At 46.0% G+C, this 22526-nt stretch overlaps 1 protein-coding gene across 2 annotated transcripts; it reads left to right on the top strand.

The window, feature by feature from the left end:
• The first annotated feature begins 3794 nt into the window (after positions 1-3794).
• Positions 3795-22196, top strand: FAM180A (family with sequence similarity 180 member A). 2 transcript variants are annotated; one of them, XM_032483430.1, is made up of 3 exons: positions 3795-3828; positions 16667-16767; positions 18270-22196. In XM_032483430.1, exons 1-3 carry the CDS (start codon positions 3810-3812, stop codon positions 18612-18614), a joined length of 465 nt encoding a protein of 154 aa, XP_032339321.1. In that variant the 5' UTR covers positions 3795-3809; the 3' UTR covers positions 18615-22196. The 2 variants fall into 2 exon arrangements, with proteins under 2 accessions (XP_032339321.1, XP_006186156.1); XM_006186094.3 differs by lacking the exon at positions 3795-3828 and adding an exon at positions 7021-7320.
• The last annotated feature ends 330 nt before the right edge of the window (positions 22197-22526 follow it).

The raw sequence follows: 22526 nt of genomic DNA, 5'->3' as shown, positions 1-22526 counted from the left end.
GGGTTATTTGTCCCTCCCATTTAATGCCTGCTGCTCTTACCAAATATTGCCTTGATTGCATTTTTCTAAATTGTATGTCTTGCTTTCTGGGTCATAATTCTTGGAGGAATTATGACTTATACATTTTTATGTAACTGAGATGTCCCTCTTTATGGTTTGTAGTACAAATAGCATACCTCAACCAGGTCCCAGAGTTAGTAGCAGCTGGAAATCCAGTCTGTATTTTCTGAAGCCCCAGTTTCTTTGCCTTTACATATCCAAAGACATCTGAGTTCTTATTAGTTATGTAGGTGGGGGCTGGGGGAGAAAATGCAAAGAAGACAAAGGGAAGGGGTCAGATCTCACTTAGTCCTCTCTAGCTGTGCCAACAGCAGTGGCAGGCTGGTAGCTGGAGAGAAGTTTCATTTCCCTGGGTGTCGAGTCAAAATAAGTAAAGTGTCTCCTGGAAACCTTAGCAGGGATCCCTCTGGGCTATGCTCAGTCTAGAAACTACTGCAATGCACCCCAATGTTCATAGCAGCACTATATACAATAGCCAAGACACAGAAACAACCTAAATGTCCACCGACAGATGACTGGATAAAGAAGTTGTGGTATATTTATACAATGGAATACTATTCAGCGATAAAAAAGAATAAAATAATGCCATTTGCAGCAACATGGATGGACCTGGAGATTGTCATTCTAAGTGAAGTAAGCCAGAAAGAGAAAGAAAAATACCATTGATATCACTCATATATGGAATCTAAAAAAAAAGAAAGAAAGAAAAAAGAAAAAAGACAACACTAATGAAGTCATCTACAAAAGAAACAGACTTGCAGACTTAGTAAACAATCTTATGGTTGCCGGGGAAAGGGGGTGGGAAGGGATAAATTTGGGAGTTTGAGATTTGCAAATGTTAATCACTATATTAAAAAATAGATTAAAAAACAAATTTCTTCTGTATAGCACAGGGAACTATATTCAATATCTTGAAATAACGTTTAATGAAAAAGAATGTGAAAACAAATATATGTGCGTATATGCATGACTGGGACATTATGCTATACACCAGAAGTTGACACATTGTCACTGACTACACTTCAATTAAAAAAAAAAAAAAGAAAGAAAGAAACTATTCCAGGGGGAAGGAGACTTGGAGGAAGGTGGTCAGAAGATAGAAAATTCCAGTTATAAGATAAATGAGTACTAGGGATGGAATGTACAACATGATGACTGTAGTTAACACTGCCGATGATACATAGAAGAGTTGTTAAGAGAGTAATTTTGTACCATATCTGTATGAGATGATAAATGTTAATTAACTAAGCCTATTGTGGTAATCATTTCACAATATGTCAAACCATCATGCTATACACCTTAAGCTTATATAGTGATCTGTCAATTATTTATCAATAAAACTGGAGGTAAAAAAGAAAACTACACCAGGAATCTGAGGATTCCTCTCTCCCAAGGATTCCTTCAGCTGCTTCTCAGGATGAGCCAACCCCTGGAGAACTGGATTAGGATGGGCTCCCGCAAGCACCTCATGGACCCAGAACCATTACCCCCCTCTCCAGCCTCACTCGGGTGGACCCATCAGATATCTCTATCTCTCTGTCTCTCTACCCATCCATCTATCTCCAGATCCCTGGTAACTTCATTTGGAGGATCCAGTTACCAATCCCTGAGACTGGCCATAATTAGAGCCACCTGATGCCAACACCAATACATCTCCCTAATCCTGAATCTCAGGAGGAAGATGCAAATACATATGGAAGATTATACTAATATTCGCAAAATATTCTGTTTTTCCATCCTGTGGGAGAATTATACATTCCTGCCCTACTGAAATCAGGAATTGCCCCGTGATTTGTTTCAGCCATTTAAATGTGAGAGGACTGGAAATGAGGGACGTGCAATTTTACAGCAGAAATTGTAAGAACCAGAGTGTGGTTTACACGAATCTTTTTCCCTCTGCCATGTTGCCCAAGCAGTGGAAGCTGCTCCACTAGCCAGGATCCCAGAATGAAGACAATGTGGAGTAAAGCCATGGCCAATTCATAATGCATATGTTGCATGAGTGAGAAACAAATCTATATTATTGTTGTCGTGAGCCACTGAAATGTTGGGGTTATTTGCTAAAGCAGCATAACCTTGCAAGTCCTGACTAATAAAGTGAATATCTAGTCCTTCCCTCTCCGAATACCCTGGGACTCTATGTGCACATTAGACCACCTTCTCCTGAGAGCTTTCCATACCAAAAGAGGCTTTTCAAAGAAATCATTTTGCATCCCTTCTCAAGGTCTCTTGCCTGCCTTATACCTGCTCAGTAAAGGAGGGGTCTTAACATCTGCCCTGAGGTGCTCTCTGGTCTGGCTTCTACAAGCTATCTGACCATCTCTCAGAGGGCAAGGCCACCGTTTATGTTTTCCCCAGAGTGGCTTGTACGATGTGGGGGACACCAGAAACTGTCTGTGGGATAATTCTGAGAAGAATTTGTGGCATTATTAGCAGTTAGAAAACTTGAGTGATGGATGGGAACACCTAGAATTTGTTCCACCTAAATCTCTACATGTCCCAGTTTTAGCAACCTCCCTCAAACAAAGAATAAACCCTAGCAGCAAAGGCTGGCATCGGTTATTTTTCATCTGAGAAATACAAAGACCCCGGCTGGACAAGTCAAGGTCCCTGCCTGAGAGTGGAGATGACACAGTCATCGGGTCCACCCGGAGCCAAGCAGCTGACCTGATGGTACTGCGGGTGCCTCAGTGACACGTAAACCCGGCTTCAGAGGCTCTGCCAGTGCGGCCTGATCTTGACGGCATTCCAGCCAGAGGAGAGGTCTGGCCCACTTTGTTCAACTGGCCCATCCGTCGGTGGGCCACCCTCACTCCCTGTGTGACTGCTCTGGCAAGCGAAGCTGGCCACACCGGCTATGGAGGCCTCACGTCGACCCAGGAGCTGAATTACCACAGTGTTCCCTTCATCCGGGCTGGCGCAGGAGGGGGCCTGGCCCCCGGCACGGCCAGCACAGAACGGGTGACTCATTCACACTGTTAGCGAGCAGGGAAGGCCGGCGGCTGTCCAGCTTCGGAGGCTGGCACATCATGATTACAGCTGTGTTTTGATTGTCGTACCAAATTACGTCACGCACAGCCTGAAAATAGAATCCAGCCTCAAGGTGCCAGCTGCACAAAGAGGGAGGCTTCCTGAGACTCCAAACCTAGGTGCCGTGCTGGATTCCTAACTGTGGAAAACCTGGGACTCCTCGGCATCTCCTGGTGACAGGGACAGAGCAGTGCCGTCAAACCATCTCACAACTACTAAATGGTAGAATGCCTACGAGGGGCTGAGACGAAATAAGCACCATTAGAATGAAGGTTCTTGATGGCAGGGACCATGTCTTATTTGGTTTGATAAATCTATTACCTGGCACAGAGGAGATGCTCAAAGAGTTAATGAATGAATGAGTGAATGACAATCAAATGGGAACAGAATCACTGCCCCCTGCCCGTGTTACTATTACCTGGGTCCCCGCCCAGCACACCCTCTACTGTATCATGCTTCCAATCGATAGAAGCTGCTTCACTGGTGTTTCTTTCATCTCAGCCCCTCGTAGGCAGTCTACCATTTAGTAGCTGTGTGACGCTGTTATTTATCCTTTCTAAGCTTCAGTTTCCCGTGTGTAAAATGGACTCTATTACAGTATCCAGTGAACAGAACTGCTGTGAAAATTGAATGAAATAAAATAAGCTGTGTGGTCAGAACCCAGCAAATGGTAGACAAAGTAAGCTGGAAGATGGTGCTGACAAGAGAGACGCAGGTAGATGCCGTGGGAGTTCAGAGGTGAAGGTGCCCTTGAAAACTATTGCCTTGAGGGGAACATCCCTCCCCTACAAAAAGCATTCTACACACCGTCAGTAGCTCTGGGGAGCCCCACTGTTATGCGTCCACTGTGCTGTTACAAAAGGCAGTGATTCCATTTGCTTGCCAGTCTTAACCAGTGTGCACAGAAGTGCAGCAAGAACAAGAAAAATATGGAGAAAGACAAAAATCAGTGCGTTAGGCCAGGGTTTCCCGAGACTTCGGTCAGGCTCCTGGAGAAACTGTACACACTCACCTCCTGCTGCAGGTTGAAGCAGTGGGAGAGAGGGCCTGGCCAATCACCTTATGAAATGAAATGAGTTACAAACCCACTGGCTTCCAGCCCATATCCAAATGCTAGTCCTCATCTCAGCTTAGTCATTAGCAGGTGACATTTGATGATTTGCGTCTGCAGGTGAGAAAGTCCAGGACTGGAGGCCAAGCCTGGGATTTCTGGGCCTGGTTTCCCGTGGCCAGGCCAGTCATGGCCATCTTCCCTCCTCAGCAACCTCCTCGCTCACAGGGGTTCTCTTGGCAACTTCCTCAGCTTCAGCATCAATCAACAAATACTCAGTGGGCAACTACAGAGTGTCCAGTCCTGTACTTTGGGCAAGCTTCACAGATTGAAAAAGGAAGTACACTGAGCAGCAAAGGAAACCATCAACAAAATGGAAAAAGCAACCTACAGAATGGGAGAAAATATTTGCAAATCATATATCTGATAAAGGGTTAATATAAAGAATCCACACGACTCAATAGCAGAAAACCAAACAATCCAATAAAAAATGGGCAGAGGAACTGGATAGACATTTTTCCAAAGAAGATGCACAAATGGCCAACAGGTACATGAAAAGGTACCCAACATCACTAATCATCAGGGAAATGCCAAACAAAACCACAATGAGGTATCACCTCACACCTGTCAGAATGGCCAGCATCAAAGAGACAGGAGAGAACAAGCGTTGGTGAAGATGTGGAGGAAAGGGAACCCCGTGCACTGTTGGTGTGAATGTAAATTAGTGCAGCCACTATGGAAAACAGTATGGACGTTCCTCAAAAAATTAAAAATAGAACTACCATATGATCCAACAACTCCACACCTGAGGACATATCCAAAGAAATAAATCACTATCTCAAAGACATATCTGCACTCCTATGCCCATTGCAGTATCATTTACAATAGGCAAAAACATGGAAACAACCTAAATGTCCATCAACAAAAAAAGGGTTAGAAAATGTGATATGTGTATATACAGTGGAATATTATTCAGCCATAAAGAAGAAGGAAATCATGCCATTTGCAACAACATGGATGGACCCTGAGGGCATCATGCTAAGTGAAATAAGTCAAAGAAAGACAAATCCCATGTGATCTCACTTACATGTGGAATCTACAAAAACCAGACTCATAGAAACAGAAAACAGATTGATGGTTGCCAGAAGTCGGGGTGTGGGAAGTAGGAGAAATGAGTGAAGGTGGTCAAAAGGTGCAAATTTCCAGTTATAAGATAAATAAGTTCTGGGGATATAATGTATGTCATAGGCTACTATAGTTAGTAATAATGTATCATATATTTGAAAGTTGCTAAAAGAATAGATCTTAAAATTTGCATCATAAGAAAAAAATGTGTAACTATGTAAGGCGATTGATGTTAAGTAAACCTACTGTGGTCATCTGGCTGCAGACCCTACCCTCTTACTTTCTAGCCCTGCACTGCACAGTGCAGTAGCCACTGGCCACACGTGGCTATTAAATACTTGAAATGTGGCTCGTCTGAATTGAAATGTGCTATAGGTGTGAAATACATATTGGATTTCCAAGACTTGGTATGAAAAAGGAATAGAAGGGGGAGGGCATAGCTCAATGGTAGAGTGTGTGCTTAGCATGAACAAGGTCCTGGGTTCAAGCCCCCAGTACCTCCATTAAAAAAAAAAAAATCTAATTGCCTCCCTCTTGCCAAAGAAATAAATAGGAGTAGAAAATATCTTGTTAAATATACTGATTACACATAGAAATAATGTTTTAGATATATTGGGTTAAATAAAATATGTTACTACCATTGATTTCCCTGTTTCTTTTTACTTTTTTTTAACGTGGCTAGTAGAACATTTTGAATTACATTTGTTTCTCAAATTATAATCCCTTGGAGAGGGCTGTTCTATACTGACCTCATTGTTTGGCATGAGCATTAAATCAGCTAATACATGGAGAGCACCTAGCACAGTGCCTGGAACAAAGTACACACCCAACAGCTCTTCTTAATATTAAAAAGATCACTGTTTATCAAATTTTATAGTCAAGTTTTTTTTCAAGCAACCTCTTTTAACAGATAACAAAGGACTTCTGATTAAAGCAGAGGGGGTGTCCTCCCCAGTGGCCCATTCACCCTGGGTACCACCTTCACAGGTTGGAAACCCACAGAGTGAAATCTACTTTAAACGGCCTGCAAGCTTTAATGTTGCATGTCTGGAATTTCAGAGAAGGTGAGGGAGTGGTACTGGATAAAATCAAGGTAGACACTTGGCTCATGCATCTTAAATGTTATCACCACAGAAAGAAATAATAACCATGACGTGATAGAATTGTTTACAAATGCTGTGGTGGCAAACATATTGCAACACATAAGTGTGTCAAATCAACTCGGTGTGCATCTCAAACTTACACAAGGCTCTATGTCAAGTACAGCTCAATAAAAAAATTAATTAAATGCCTCCCCAAAACAAGCATGGAAAAACACTACCGTTTTGCCTGGGAAAATCAAAGTGGTGGGCACCATGGCAGCTCTCTCCTGCTCCTCACTGGAACCAGTCCAGGGACGGGCCACAAGTGACACTCAGCCCCGACAACAATGACTTTGCCATCCTGAAGGCAACTCTGGGCCAGTCGGCCCCAGTGTCTGTCAGGCAAGCTCCCAGCTCTTGCTGCAGCCCCCGCCCCTGGCTCCAGGGTGTGTGTGTGTATGTGTCGACAGGGACTGCTGCCAGCTCTTTGCCGGGCTCTCTAACAAGTTCCGCGAGTCTGTTTGTTAAAGAAAAATTCCAGTGGGTGCATCCAACACATGGAACTCAAGTACAGAAATTATATTTATCCACCCCACTGCCAAGGAGATCACATGCCCCGTGAGTCACTCCAGATGTGCTCAAAAACAGTCTCTCTGTGGAAGCCCAGTCCCCCAATCCCAGAGAGAGTAGGATTAACAGAGGTCCCATTCCTCTCCTCCCAGGAGGCAGCCCCTGCCTCCACCTTTCTGAGGCAGGAGAGGGCATCTCAGCACGTCTGGAAAAGGAAGGACAGTAAGAACTATATCGTCACACGGGGAGGACCAGTACGGGCATACCTGTAGCTCCTGGGGTCCCATTAGGTTGGAGGGAGACTGTTCACCTTTCTGGAGGAAAAGATGTGTTGGAAGACGTTGCTGCTTCTGCTGTTGTGTTATGATGCTCAGGACACTCTGTCCCACAGATGGAGCAGGGGTGAGTTGCTTTTTATTTATTTATTTGATGCTCACTATTCTTTCTTCAGTACAATTAGGAATTTGGTGGAGGGGGGATTGGAGGGGCGGAAGGAAATTAAAAGCCCTGGGCCCGCCTTTTACCTCGTCTCTGCCAATTGCTTTATGCTTCCTGACATGCTAGAAAGTGTTAGAAGGTGATGGGGAGATGACACTGAAAAAGTCAAAGCTGCTGAGGGAACTGGGTCGGGGTGAAGAATGCAGAGGGCATCCCTTCCTGACAGGCTACAGCAAAGTCATCTTTGGTTCAGAGAATGTGGACAGACTCCCTGGAGTTCGCCCCAGGCTGCAGCAGCCGGGCAGAGCGTGCGGAGAACAGGTGTGGGAGACTGATGCTAACGTGATGGGACGGGGCTGCTGGCCAGCAGGAGGGCTGAGAAGAGGCTTGGGCATGGGCTGTCCACGTGGAGGTCTCCATGCTGCTTCCTGAGCAGGAGTGGACACATCTTCCCAGCAGGAAAGGAAGAGTAAGCCCTCAGCATCTCATGTCTGCCCAGCTGCTAGTCCTACTGCCCCGGCCAGCCCACCTCAGAAAGGAAGGCGCCCAGCAAGGCTTCTCTCCACAGCCGACCTCCTTTCCCTCGGGATGTAGCTCCTCAGAGGCGACCTGGCATCCTCTCTGGCCCCTGTGGGTAGACGCTGGCAGCACCTCCAGCCAATTTGGGTTTATCACTCAGAAAGTGAGGGACCAACGGTGCTGACCGCTCCACGCTGATCTGAACTGAAATCTTTCCACTGCCTAAAGTCAACTGAGGTCTGTCTCCTGGAAAGAACTGGAAAAAGAAGTCAGGCTCAGTGGTGTTTCTACAGATTCAAACTGGGGTGAAGACTGCCCAGCAGTTGTGGGAATAAGCCTCCCATTCATGGACAATGTCAGGAAAGGAAGGAGTGGCTGCTGGGGCACCAAGCAGCACATCTGAAATGGAGCAAAGCAAAAGCCACTGCTCTTATTAGGGTTTTTATTCCTTCACTTTAAAACCTGAGACTAGGGACTTGCCAATTCTCTGAACTGGGCTATTAAATGATTGTTGCCCAGAGGCAAATAATTAACATAGCATTTTCCCATAAACATATCACACAACATACACACCCCTCCCTGCTCATCAGGTGCACAAACCCTGGGGGCAACACTTGGAAGCATAGAGCAAAGAGACCTCAGCATTGTGTTCTGCCACTTACCCCTGTGTGATACTGGGAAACCTTCCTCAATTTGCCTATTAAATAAAGGATGATAATCTCCACTCTTCGTAATACACAGGCTGTTAGAAAGCCAAATGAGATGATTTGGTTTGTTACCAGGCTTATAAACACAATAGCCGCGTCATGAGCTACCCAGCCCCTGCAAGGAACACAAAGATCTAATTTCGGCCTTTCGTTGGCTGTGTGACATCTGGCAAGTCTATTAACCCGTTTGAGCTTTGGTTTAGAAACAGGTAACATATTAACAATAAAAAAAACTGACAACTTTGTTGTCATGTGAGAGTCATATTAAAAAATATAGAATGCTTTGTAAATAACGGGCAGCTATATAAATATCAGCTATTACCTGCCACTTAAAATTTTTTCATTAAAGAAATTTGAGGTTCTCAACAGAGGGATCTATAGCAACATCCCGGGAGCTGCTGCCCTGGCCCCACCCCTCCTCTCTGGGGAAGGACTGCCCCTCAGTAGCAATAACAATCTATAGAGACACAGAGCCAACACAGCTGAAACAGAGGCACAGTGAAGCAGCTGATGTTAAGTGCTGAATTAGCGGTCAGTGTTCAGAGCCAACAAATGACACGGAGCCCTTCCAATCATCATCAAAAGTCTTCCACGTAGTTGATTTTTTTCATTTTTAGTATTTTTCCTAATCATAAGAGGAAGACACAATTGCCACTTTTTTAAGATGCAATGGGAGTCACACCCAAAGAAAAACCAGTTTTCCCAAATGTACTAACTGTTCCTTTCACCTTCATCTTTACCCGACTCCCAACCTCACCCCCACCCCACACATAATTTAGAAGAATGTCCTTGGAAACAGTCTGAGGGTGACCTCTCCGTACAAGATCCTCCTCTCCCACCCCTCAGCACCACCCCAGCCTCCACCCTCTGCCTCCACGTGTAGAAATGTGGAAATAAATCCAAAAGGAATACACCCTGCCTCAGGACATCTTTTTTCCTACCATTCTCCCAGCCTCTCCCTGAGAAGCGCTCTCGAGGATTCCGCCCTGGGAGGCAGCTCTCCACGCCAGGATGCCAGTCCAGCCCCCTACCCCCGATTTATTAAGACCAAATGACTCACCTGTGGTCAGTGAGGCAGCCGGATAGGCAGACACACCTGGCCCACATCTCAGCCCCACCCAGGTCCTGCCAGGGCACCGCTTGCGGGGCTTGGGGTAGACTAGCCAGTCTTAAAAAACGAAATACATGTATTAATTCCTATTAAGTATCTATGCTTTTATTAAATACGTATGTTATTTCTTTGAAAAGCAGTTTAATAAGGAAGGCTAGCCCTTAGTTATTAGGCTGAATGTATGTCATTTTCAGGTGTCAACTTTAGTGTGTGTTTTCAGCCATGAATGTTCCAAGAAGGGAAGTGGTCAATAAGTATTGACTGACTAACAGACCAGCATGACTGATTGCACCGTGTGTAGCCATCCGTCTACTCCACAGTCAGTACAGGAGGCAGGAGCTGTTCTAACCACTCACAGTGGGGAAACTGGAGGATGGGGAAGGAGTTAGCACCCCACCAGACACCTCAGCTGGAAGCTTAGAGCTGGACCCTGACTCCCCAGACCCCGACTGTAGGGGCAGAGGTCCCCTGTCCTCATTCATGCCACTCCACCCTCAGGGTGCTCCCAGCAGTCCAGGGGTCCTCCTGGTGTGTAGGACTCTCTGGCCAAGGGGAGCTGACTCAGAGCAGCCCTTCCAGAAGCACTCCCAGGGACCCCAACACACGGGGCCAACGTCCTGGCTCCGTCAGAGTATCTCTGTGTTTCTATAGGGCTGGCCCAGGAGCAAAAAAGTAAATGACATCAGTAGGCTCTGGCAAAAGATCTTTTATAATTGAGAGCTTTCCCTTCCCACACCCACTGTCATTTCCATAGAGTTGCTTCAACTGATTCATTAAAAATACAGTTGTATTTTGGTCTGATGTGGTCCACGGCTTGAATCCTTTCCAATGAGCTCTTTGGTATGGATGCTGCACACAGTTACATGGAAACCATGACAACAGCTTTCATACTGTTCTTTTTTTCTTTTTAAACTATTTGGAAGATGGGAGAGGAGAGATTTTTATCCCAGGTTATAAAAAGTCAAAGAGATCAGGCTCAAATCAAAGACAGGCTCCTCCTTTTAAGAAGTCTTCTGCCTGCATATCTGGGCAAGAAGGCTTGGGGGAGCTAAGGCAATTGGGAGACGGGTGGCAGCCTTGACTGAGATCATTAAAAGTAGCTTCTCTGAGGCGGGAACATGGGCTCCTCAGAGATAAAGGGAGGGTGTGAGGGAGACAGGAGACAATATCTACTTCCTGATAATGAGCCAGGACCTGTAACTGCAGATCAGTTCTAAAATCACTCTGTTAAAAAAAGGAAGGATTTAGTGAAGCATTCTGAAAAGAATGGAGTTTAGTAATAAGGATAGTTAATGTGGTTCTATGAGATTGTTTATTCATTCAACAAACAGTCATGGGCAGGATACTAGGCACTGGGAATACAGTGAAAAAAACAGACAAAATCCCATGCCCTTGTGAAGCTGACATCCTAGTGAAAGGAAACAAACGCTAAACCCATATAGAAATAAAACATCTGGTTCATTGGATAGCAATAAAGAAGGGACAGGTTAGAGGGTCTTAAGGATTATAATTTTAAATAGGGTAGTCAGGGAGGGCCTCACTGAGAAGGTGATTTGAGACCTGAAGGAAACATGGGAGTGAGCCATGCAGTATCCAGAGAAAGAGTATTCCAGGCAGAAGAAACAGAAGTGCAAAGGCCTGTGGCAGAAGCAAGCTTGGTGAGCCCAAGGAACAGTGAGGAGGCCTGTGGCTGGACTGGCATCATCTGGGGATAATAGATGAGCTCAGAGAGGCAGTAAGGACCCAAGTCATGCAGCACCTGGTGGCCATCTGAAGGTATTTGGCTTCTACTCTGAGTGAGATGGAAAGCCACAGAGGGTTCTGGGCAGAGGTTTGACACTGTCAAACCTACGAGTTCTCAGAATCACTTTCGTTGCTGTGTTAAGGATAGAATAAGAGTGGGAGCCAAGGATGGAAGCAGAGACACCCTGAGGGAAAAGGCTCAAGGTTTGGACAAGAAGGCTAGCTGGGATATGGTAAGAAATAGCCAGATTCCTGATATATTTTGAAGGTAGTGCCAACAAGATTTGCTGATTATTTGGGTGTGAAGTGTGAAAGGAAAAGAACAGGCAAGGATGAGTCCCCAGGTTTTGACCTGAGCAACTGCGGGAGATGGGGACCAAGTGCTAGGAGAGGGGGCAGTTGGGTGGGGTTGGGGATCAGGAGAGAGAAATATCACAAATCCAAAAGGAGACTCCTGTAGGCAGTCGGATGTCTAGAAGTCTGGCTTGGGAGGACAAAGCCGAACATCAGTACAGAAGTAAGTGTGGCTGGAGGAGAGACCCAGGTTGAAACCAGGAGTCGGCAACATGAAGAAGTAGATGAAAAAGAAGAACAGGGGATGAGAGGGATTTTTTTCCTAAAGAAGCAGCTGCAACACGTGTTCATGAAAAATTCAGTAGACAGGGAAAAATTAACGATGTGGGAGAGAAAGGTGGAAAGGTGAGCACCGTCTTTACTGGCGACTTCATGCACACTTGGAAAAGCTGTCTCTGGGTAAGAGCAAGGGTACAATTACAGGAGGGAAGTAAGAGTCTCCGGGGAGGTGGAGGGAACTGCTTGAAGGAGAAAGGAGGAGCTGTGAAATCATCATCTGTTCCCTAGTGAAACAGAGTGAGAGGAATCAGGGAATAATGGTCAGGCAGTGTTTCAGGACCCATGTGAGAGTAACAATTGTGAATTTCAAGTGAGACCACTTAACACAGGTGCAGGTGTGGAACAGGTAAGGAGATGGGTGGTGCTTTTGCCAAGTGATTGCAAAGGAACAAAAAGGGAGCAAAAGAGACGAGGATTTGTGCAAAGGATCATAGGGCTATAGAAATTTGAACTTGCCTAGCGTATTACAAATCAAATTAGAGATTTTTAAAAATATGTGTGGTTCATTTAAGAATATGTTTTATATCATACACATTCATTAATAATTAACTGCATATAGCCTTCCTGTAGTAATAGAGAAATGAAGAATGCCTGGTCTTGGGGCAGATGCACCTACAAAAAGATAGCATGGTTCAGCCTATCAGTGAGATTGGGTTTTGAAGCCCTTGAGACCTGGATTTTAATCTCAGTCCTACCACAAACAAGTGGGGTTGGGGGGTGGTGCCAAGAGCAAGTTTCTTCATCCATTAAATGGGATGTGAATACTTAGCTCACAAGGTACACGAGGAAAGCACAAAGCACAGTGACTGGCTCACAGTGGGCTCATAAGCTATTGCGACATCCAGGCTCCACATTTGAACAACTTTGGCCTGAGGTCCAAATGTGTCTCTCAACAGAAGACATGGACAGAATATGCTAAGACACGTGAATTTCTGGATCCAGTTCCTGAACTAACTCAGTGCATGTGGCATGAACTTTAGCAAGTAAATCATTTGTTCTAGGCAGGTTAGACCAATGTATCATAGATAATGTCCCCTGAAGGCTCATGAGTCCAGGAAGTTAGGGGGAGGGGCTGGTTTCCCTGTCCCAAGGCCAGCCCGGGCAGCGGGCCTTCATGCAAGGACACATGGGAGTCTCTGGCATCCCCTGGTCACACTGAGTGGCCCTTGTGAGCATATTCACAACCTGAAGAAATAGCTGGAGAGTTGGCTGGACGTGGAGCGTTAAGTGAAGAGGAAAGAAACAAACGGGCCCAGTTTTACACCACGCAAAAGAAACACAAAGCCAGTGATTCTGAAAACACTGCCCCAGCAGCCTTCTTGCCCAAGGCTCCACTGCCCAGGAGGCAGTGGGGTCCTTCTGCCCTGCCCTCCCCACCCCACTCTGCTCTCTCTCCTCCCTCCGAGAAGGTAACGGCCGTCCAGCGGGAGCATTCAGGCCTCAGAACTGCTAGCCTTGAGAGGACTGTCCTGCTCAAAGCAGCTTACTGATTGCTTACAGTGAGGAGGGAGCCGAACTTAAAATGACCTCATAAATTTGGGAGATGGAACAAAAGGGAAAGGAAATAAAACCAGCAAAGCCTGAATTAAAGAGTCTCCAGTAATGTTTTGTTTTGTTGTGGTGTTTTTTAAATACTTGGTGTATTTTTAAAATCATTCCAAAATATATTTATTGAGACTGCACTCAATATATATACTGAGCTTTATGCAGGCACCAAGATCGAAGCAGAAGAGGCCTAAAACCCATTTTCTCCCTCCCAGCAGCCGGCAATAGACAGCAAGATGTGACATGTGTAGAAAGGACGCAGGAAGGAGATGTAAAGAGAATAAGGAGATGGAGCAGGAACTCAACAGTGTATGGGGGGATCACAGGGAAACGCTTCCTAGGGGAACAGGCCTGATTTTCTAACGATGTGGGAACAAGCTTTGCGCACGTACCTCTTGGCATTGGTCAGCTCTTGTTCGGGCCATTTGCATTTCTGGCACAGCCCAGCCTTCATCGTTATGGACAAGGACATCTGGAGTGACTACCTTCAGCTTCTTACCCGAATGTTTTGACATGGACCAGACACAGCTTATTTCTCCCCCACCACCTGCAGCATCTCCAGGGGAGATGAATTCATGTCTCCGGACCTCGTCTCATTCAAAGGGAGTCAGACATGGGCAGCTGCTGAGATGTCTTCCCCAGAGCTGGCTGCACGTACACCACCCGAGGGGTCGTAAAAGCCCCTGCACTAAGCACGCCGTCAAAGCAGCAGCAGCAGCATGAGGGGCACCTGCAGAAGGTGGTGGAAGGCTGGGGGTCATGGGAGGACAGAGGGAGGGGGGTCCATCTTTGAGATTCCAGTGCTTCCCACACAAACTTTCCGAAGCAATAATCAGCCCTAGCCTAGAGGCTGAAGCTGTTTCTAACAATCTTCCCCAAGCTGTGTTATTGTTCTAAAAACTATGAGCACAAGGGTTATTGGAAACATTGTTTCCATTATGAAGCTCAGCTTTGCATCAGGAAATATTTTCATCCCAACTCTTTTATTTTATTTTATTTTATTTTATTTTATTTTATTTTATTTTATTTTATTTTATTTTATTTTGAAAACTAAGGGTCCACCTGGGGTGTGCACGTCAAAGGAGTATTGCTGTTTGCAGGGAAAGAAAGGAGAGAGGAAAGTGCAGGTCTGGCCGTGAATTACCTCCCAGGAGGCAGCCATCCCGGAGGGAGCAGAATCCCTTTCCCCTTCATGTGCTGCAGTGCGATTTTTTTTTTAAGGGAACAATATTTTTAATTTCACAATAACAGAAAAAGTAAAAAAAAAAAGTCAAGTTGCTCTCAGATCCCACCCAGAGAAGAGGTTTTCATCCTATCGCACTCTGGTCACTTAAATCAGAACCTCTGGGGCTGGGACCCAGGCGCCCTGGGGTGATTCTGGCGTGTGGTCAAGCTCGCGGACCCAGTGCAGTAGGAGAGGCCGCGTGCTCCCGAGCTCCACCTGAGACCACAGGCAGAGGCCGTGAGTGAGCAGAAGCGAAGGCCTTCTCAGCCCCTAACATCTATGATTCTGTGGGAATTTGGGGAAATGGGCCATTTTCTGGCAAAGAGTACAAATTCTGCTAAAATTCTAGGCTGGGAAATATCACTCTGGAGTTCATAGGCTCCTTCCCCAGATATGGTCTGGGGAAGCAGGCCGTCACTCTGCCAGTCAAGGCCCCTTAGATGCAGGGACGTGGTCAGCCGACCCTGGAGGCCCGCCAGGCTCCCCTCGGGGTGCAGAAACATGAAACCGTATTTATCCTAGACCCCGGGGAACTCGAGGGCTAGATAATACATGGATTACACAGAAGCAATATTACAGCAATGCTGCATCCAACCAGCTTTCTCCAGGAGGCGGGCGATTCCTACCAGTGAGCTTTTCAGGAAATGTCCTTTGCCTTGGAGATGTTTCATTGTTGTCACTTCTGACAGAAATCCTTCTGAGTGATTATGCAGCTCCCTTCTTCAATACAGCTCTCTGGATGTCACCGGACCTTTTCTTGATGGCCCAAGGGCACAATTTTTAAACAGAGCTGTCATGTATGGTTAGGCAAATTGTGCTCTGCACAACTTCAGGGGGCGCTACCTACCGCAAAGTCACACAGATTTCTACTGTTACTTGCCCAGTTTTCTGGTGGATCACAATCAAGTGTCTTGAGGAAGCTGCCCCTTTTTCTGTCAGTTGGCAGCAGGCCTGCCAATCATGTTTGCACGGTGTTCTGGGACGCAGACGGGCCGTGGGGTGGGCAGGGCTGTCTGCTTTCTGCCTGATACGGCCCTGGAGAAGTGCAATTTGTAATGACTCCGACACTCTGCCATATTCTGTCTCCTCCTTACATGTCCTCAGGCAGTTCCTAATTCTTGGTACCCCCCCCCCACCTCTAGCAGCCCACATATCTTCCTCCAGCTGCCACTTTGAGATGCAACCACTGAGGGACTATGGTGTCAGGTCATTGACTTTATACCAAATGCATTTCTGAGTCAGGCCGTGAGGGGAGGCCCTGGGCTTGGCTCCACACACCCCCTGGAGCCAGTGTCAGGGTCTACACGGGTCTCTGCCTGCGCTCTGTCACCGGTGCTCAAGTTCTTGGCAGCTCTATTCTGGATGGCTGAGGAATAGCCAGGAGTCTGAGTCTCTGATTAAAAGTCATCAGTAAACAGAAACCAGCACTTCATACTGACCAAGTACTGAAATGTGCGATACTATTGGGGAACAGTAGTATTAAGGAACTCGTTTGTTGAATTTGGGGGGTTTTGTTTGCTCATTTCTGTTTTGTTTTAACATCAATTCCCCTGGGTAGACATACCCCCAGACATACATATTTTTCTAAATTTTCTGAGATGAGTCTTATGAGAAGACAGGTTTGAAGTCGCTGGTATGAAACAGTAACACCTGACGTTCCTGGTCGTTCTCTGGGACCCACCAGGGCTGGCTGTCACCTCTCCCACTTCGTGTCCACCCCCACTTGGAGTCAGTCCCTTTCAAGACTGAGGGGCGACCCTCAGGGTTCACCCGTGGGAGAAGCCAGGGCACACGCAGCCCCGCCAGCTCATTCTTCTTTTCTTATAGCTGTGCTCTTCCCTGCCGCCCACCGGCCAAAGAGGTCCTCGTCGGTGCCCCTGAACCCCGTCCTGCAGAGCTCCCTGGAGGAAGTGGAACTCCTCTATGAGGTAGGCAGAGGGCAGAGTCGTAACTCAGGTCACCCAGAGGGCACAGCTCCTTCTCTGTGACCTGAGTGACCTGAGCCCCTGAAAATGAGTAGCCTCTGCTGCCCAGGGGACCGGCCTAGACGTGTTTTTGGAGGCTATGGAATCCTGCCCATCCCCAAGGAAGGGGTTCCTTATACGGCCTCTCCTGTCCCACATGCCGTCCCAGGGAATAACGGTATTGAGATTCAGCCGAGGCATGTTGATGTAGGCTTGGCACAGAGGGGCCACTGCCAGCACCCAAGCAGTGGAACTGGGCAGTATTCCCCCACCAGGCCTTTCAGGCATGACTCGGCAGCAGTCTCCCCGCAGTGGTTGTCTGAGTGGAGCCATGTCTGAGTAACCTTCTACTGTGACAGTCTGGGGCTGCCCCAAAGGCTCTCTTCCTCTGCCTCTGTCACCTCCATTAGCAAGACCTCTCTTCTCCTCTAAACCACAGGTAAATTTCCCCAGGCTGCTTGGTTTGGTTCAGCAATAAAATTCCAGGTTCAAGATCTGAGCTTTAGTTCTGGTTCTGCCACCCACTGGCTATGTGAACTTGCATCAGCCCGTTTCTCTCTGGGCCTGAATCTTCTCATCTGTAAAACGAGGGACTCCAATGACCGCCAAAGCTCCCCTCCTGCCTTGACATCCTCCGTGTACTAGAATTGCCTGGCTAAGGAGGAGACAGTCTGCTGCAGCCAAGCAGCTGAGCCGGGGGGCAGACTTCAAATCCTGCCTCGGGGAACAAGCTGGAAAATGCATAGCCTTTGCCAAGTCATGCACATGGGAGTCAGAGAAACAGATCTGTTTTAGAAAGATAACAGACAGTAGCATGGAGGATGGATTAGAGCTGGGGGAGGCAGGAGACAGAGAGAAGAGTTAAGACTCTGAGTCCAGGAGGTACTTATTAGGTTCCTGACGTGAGCCTGGCACTGAGCGGGGGGTGCATATGACAGATCCCACCCCTACTCTGAAAGAACAAGTGAGAAACGAGGACAAATCTCTGTATCCCCCTTTATTCCTAGCACAATTCTCTGCATCTTTCAAATTCCCAGCTTCTGATTTTAGATTATCCAAAATAGTGAGGTCGTGCTTTGGAAGATCTTTGGAGGATAGAAGGGGAGGAAGGGGAGCAGGGGGTGATTCGGAACACTAGAAACAAGTAGCCACTTACATAGTGGCTTTGTACCGGCACAGTGTTAGATGTCGCCCATATCTGACTTATTTACTCCTTCTAATATCCCAGTGGAGTATTGTTGTTACTAACCATTTCACGGAGAAAGAAACTGAGGCTGAGAGAAGCTAAATAAGTCATCCAAGTTTATACAGCTAGTGGGAAAGTCAGAACTGGAACCCAGGTCTCTTAATTCCGAAGCTCTCTCCACAACCGCCTCCCTAAATGGGCCCGTGTGACCATGATCCCTGCAGTGTCCTCACCAATACCACCTGATTCACGCCTTTCCACGCCCCTTGTTTCTCCCCAGTTCCTACTGGCTGGACTTGAGATCAGCCCCGAACTGCAGATCTCCATCAGGGACGAGGAGCTCGCCTCCTTGCGGAAGGCCTCCCACTTCCACACCATCTGCAACAGCGTGATCCCCAAGAGCATCCCCGACATCCGCCGGCTGAGCGCCCACCTCTCCAGCCACCCCGGCATCCTCAAGAAAGAGGACTTCGAAAGGACAGCGCTGACCCTGGCCTACACGGCCTACCGCACAGCCGGGTCCCAAGGGCATCAGAAGGATGTCTGGGCCCAGTCCCTTCTTAGCCTCTTCCAGGCCCTGAGGCATGACTTGATGCGGTCCTCAGACCCCAGAGCGTCTCCCTGAGAGACTGGCCAGCACCAGAACTGTGGAGCAGAGACCAGCACACAGTAATCTAGAAATTCTTCATTCTCTACTCTATTTACAGAGACCAGCCACAAAACAATACCACCAACTCAGAGTAGCAGAGATAATATAAGAAAACCCAATGCTCTTTGCCCCTTGTAACTTCTTGACAGTCGCATCTGATTCATCTCATAACGTGACCTGGGCTGGAAAAAAAGGGCTGGAATGGTAGTTCAAGATGCCTCCAGAGGCCAAATGTTTGCCTGGTGACAGGCAGGAGTCTCAGATATGCTTCAACACTGAGTGACTGTGACACAAACACCCAAGAGTGAAGACAGGGCTGGGGGAGACATCACAGAAGTCTGGGTGTGGCAGGGGGATGGGGGACAGAGCTCTTTGGTCCTGTCAGGGTGCTGGGTTGACTGAACATCTTCCCAAGGTTCTGTAGTAAGCTCTAAAGAAACTAGAGCTATAGACAAAAATGAATACATTGTTAGCCAAGGATACACTTTTCAGCTTTTCCAAAAGTCGCCAAGAATAATCAGTCGGAAAATCAGTAATATTATGACATGTATGTCTGGACTGTTCTTTTCTGAAGGCTGGTCTAATACAGGGGAGGAACACAAAGGGGGCCCACAGAAACGTGACCATCGTGCCTTCCTTCTTGAACAGAGAAACCAAGCTAATGCAGAAAGGGCCATAACAAAAGAGGCGGCACCAACACCCAGTCCTGCCTATCCTAATGCTAAAATTATCTAGCGTCCACCAAGAATTAAGTGCTCCTAATAAAAGTGATTTTCAGATGACAGAATTTTACCCTTTCAAATGCCAAAGCTTTCATTTTGGTAATATTGACTTGATATCTTTTTAAGCTATTCACATGATGTATCTTAAGCTTTTATTTAGTATATTGGAAACATTCTAATGAAGGAGTTAGATGAGATCATCTCTAAGATTCCCCTACTTCCGAAATGTCCACTATCATTTAACTACCCAGGAGATGTTACAGGGAGGACACCTGGACCTGAGACATCTGCTGGACTAATTGTCATCCAACCCTGAAAGGTCCCAGACTTCGCTAATTCTGTGCCTGGTGTGAGTTTTTCTGCTGCCTTCCTCACTGTCAGGCTGTTAAGAGCGTGCTTTTCTTTGCTACAACATGACTTCCCCTTTGCAATTTGTTCTTTCTTACTGGCCATCACCTGAAAAACAAGATAGTGAATCTTATTATAATTCTATGTTAAGTAAGGGTTAATAGGTGGAGGCCTCTGCTGGGAGTAAAACACCAGCTCAGAGATCTTTCCAGCTTCTCCTAGGTTTGCAGCTGGTTTCTGGAGGATAACGTTGCAAGAAGTCTGACTTTTGACTAAGTGAGGATTCACTGGGCTAAATTTGATTCTGAAATGTGTATTTAACAATTGTTCTGCATTATGACAAAAGCTGGTCTGGACTTCTAAAATCTTTGAATAAGTGAGCTTTGCAGCAGCATGAGCTGCATAATCTTTTGGAGAAATATCAGGATGCAGGAAGGTATTCATCATCAGAGAAAAATCTCGCTCTGCATCCTGATGTTCTCGGGCTCAGAAGAGGACTAGCTGTCAGTCTCTCTGGTTCTCATTCCCGGATGACACTGCTCTTTTGCCTCCCTCAAATGCACGCTCAGATATATACTTTTTGTTCAATTTTTCTCTTTCTAGTATTACCTGTTCACTTTGCCCTGGTTACTCCACTAGTCTTTTTCTTTTTTAAAAAATTTTAGTTGGTGTCTCTGCTGCTCTGTCTTTGGGCCCAACTTGGATTATCTTTGTATCCATTCCTCGATCCACCTCCAAGTATCTTCTGCTGGATTTCTTGCTCTATCTCTGCCTGCCCATATTTGGATGCTCACCGTCTCCTTCAAGTATCACTGACTAAAACAAAGGTCAAGACAGGTTTGAGGGGGAGGGTATAGCTCAGTGGTAGAGTGCATGCTTGGCATGCACAATGTCCTAGGTTCAATTCCCAGTCCCTCCATTAAAAAAAAAAAAAGATAAATAAATAACCTAATTACCCTCCCCCTGCAAAAAAAAAACCTAAATAAATAAATACCAAACAAACAAAAAAGACAAGTTTGGTATTGCCCAGAAATCAGATTAGCCTCATGCCCTACCTCCACTTTGTGTGATTTTCCTGGATGTGGGGCAGGGAGGGGGTCAGCAGAGGTCTCAATCCCTGGACACCGTGCAATACTCTGACAGTCAGAAGCTGTCCTGGGGCTCCACCCCTATCAGAACGGATCTGAGAGCTTTCTTTCAATCACCAGGCGGAAAGACCCACCCTTGTCGTCCCTGCCAGCCATGCCAGAAGCATGGCTGCTCCTGGTAGTAGGAGAATGGTCCCAGGGCCAGGGAGACCAATGGCAGCTCATTCAACCTGCCACAAAAAATTAAAAGCACTCTTGCACTTATAAATCAGGGGCCATACTTAGGTGGCAATCAATGACTGAAAAAAATAGAAACAAGAGGAGTACAACCTTTTTAAAGACAAATGAAAATTTCATTTTCAGTAACTAGATACTTAAACACTATTTCACTCTGAATGTAAATTAATTATTTACCCACAAAAAGTTTTATAGTAATGACTTCATTTACAAAATCAAATATTCCACTCACCGCTACCACCCAAAAACCCAGCTCTTTGCCCAAAGAGCAGTGAAGGTGCAGACTGGACAAAAACAGACTCTCCCATTTTGCCTCATTAATGCCACACTGCACACACCACAGTCAAAACCAAGTCATGTTTTGTCATATTTATTCATAGACTGAAGAATCTGGGGTGTGATATTGGTGGTAGAAATTTGCCCGTGACTTACTGGAACTATTCTGCCATTTCTATACCACCGGGAAATTTAAGGATCTAAAAATTCTGGCATTTTCCTCTATAGTTGGCATTCTTATGGCTACCTCTGGTGTCCCTCAAGAGACATTGGAAAACATTTGTGTGCTGAAATTGTCAATGCTCTGTCATCTCACCTTGAATCTAACTAAAGGAGAATCACATAAGTGGTAAATCAGTCAGAAGGTATTTCCACAGGTACACTGGTCTCAAGTTATATGCTTGGTACATGACTTTATATGGTGCCCCTTGCTTTCCTAACTCATTTTAACATCTTCCTTTTTTTTTTATTGTGGTAAAAAAAAAATCATGTGAAATTTACCATCCAAACCATTTTTAAGTGTATGGTACAGTGATGTTAATTACGTGCACATAGTTGTATGACTGATCTCCAGAATGTCTTTATCTTGCAAAAATATTTCCATACTTATGAACCAGCAATTCCCCTTTTCCCTCCTCCCAGCCCCTAGCAACTACCATTCTATTTTCTAAGAGTTTGACTCCTTTTGATACCTCATAGAAGTGAAATTTGTCTTACATTTCTTAAGCAATAGATAAAATAATCTTTTAAAAAATATTTTCTTTGTCTGAAAAATGGATAGACTCCTGAAGGAGAACTACTGGTCTCACTTTGTCACTCACCTTAACGTAATTTTATAATTTAACAAATACTCACTTGCGGTGTAATAAAAATGTCATGAGCGAGTACCCGGGCTCAGTGGAGTCTTTGTTATCTCAGATTATCTCACCAAGGAATTTGAAGAGGCTCATGGGTTTCACAGCAAACACTGACTTCCTCAGCTGTTTATTTTCATCCAGTCTCTTTGATATTTGCCACCAAAACATCACACATGTGGTATTGTTCATTCTGAGCTGCAAAATCATCACAAAAAATGAGGCTTGAAAATAGCTGGTCTTTAACATGAATTTAAACAGATGAGTCATAGCAGCCTATTCTACAATGGCAACACAATTTCAAAGGGGATCTGGGTCATCTGTGGTTGCTCCTGCCTTAGGGGTCAAGAAGACCTGTTTTTC

This window comes from Camelus ferus, chromosome 7 (assembly GCF_009834535.1).
Source record: "Camelus ferus isolate YT-003-E chromosome 7, BCGSAC_Cfer_1.0, whole genome shotgun sequence".
NCBI lineage: Eukaryota > Metazoa > Chordata > Mammalia > Artiodactyla > Camelidae > Camelus > Camelus ferus.
Note: the sequence above shows the minus strand (reverse complement) of the source record. Positions and strands in the feature narration are given on the sequence as shown.

What these genes read in the sequence shown, in the direction of transcription:
- FAM180A (XM_006186094.3), top strand. Translation starts at nt 7,245, where the DNA reads ATGTGTTGGAAGACGTTGCTGCTTCTGCTGTTGTGTTATGATGCTCAG. An exon ending in GTCCCACAGATGGAGCAGGG is followed by an intron (nt 7,321 to 16,666) that starts GTGAGTTGCTTT and finishes CTTTTCTTATAG; the next exon opens with CTGTGCTCTTCCCTGCCGCC. An exon ending in AAGTGGAACTCCTCTATGAG is followed by an intron (nt 16,768 to 18,269) that starts GTAGGCAGAGGG and finishes GTTTCTCCCCAG; the next exon opens with TTCCTACTGGCTGGACTTGA.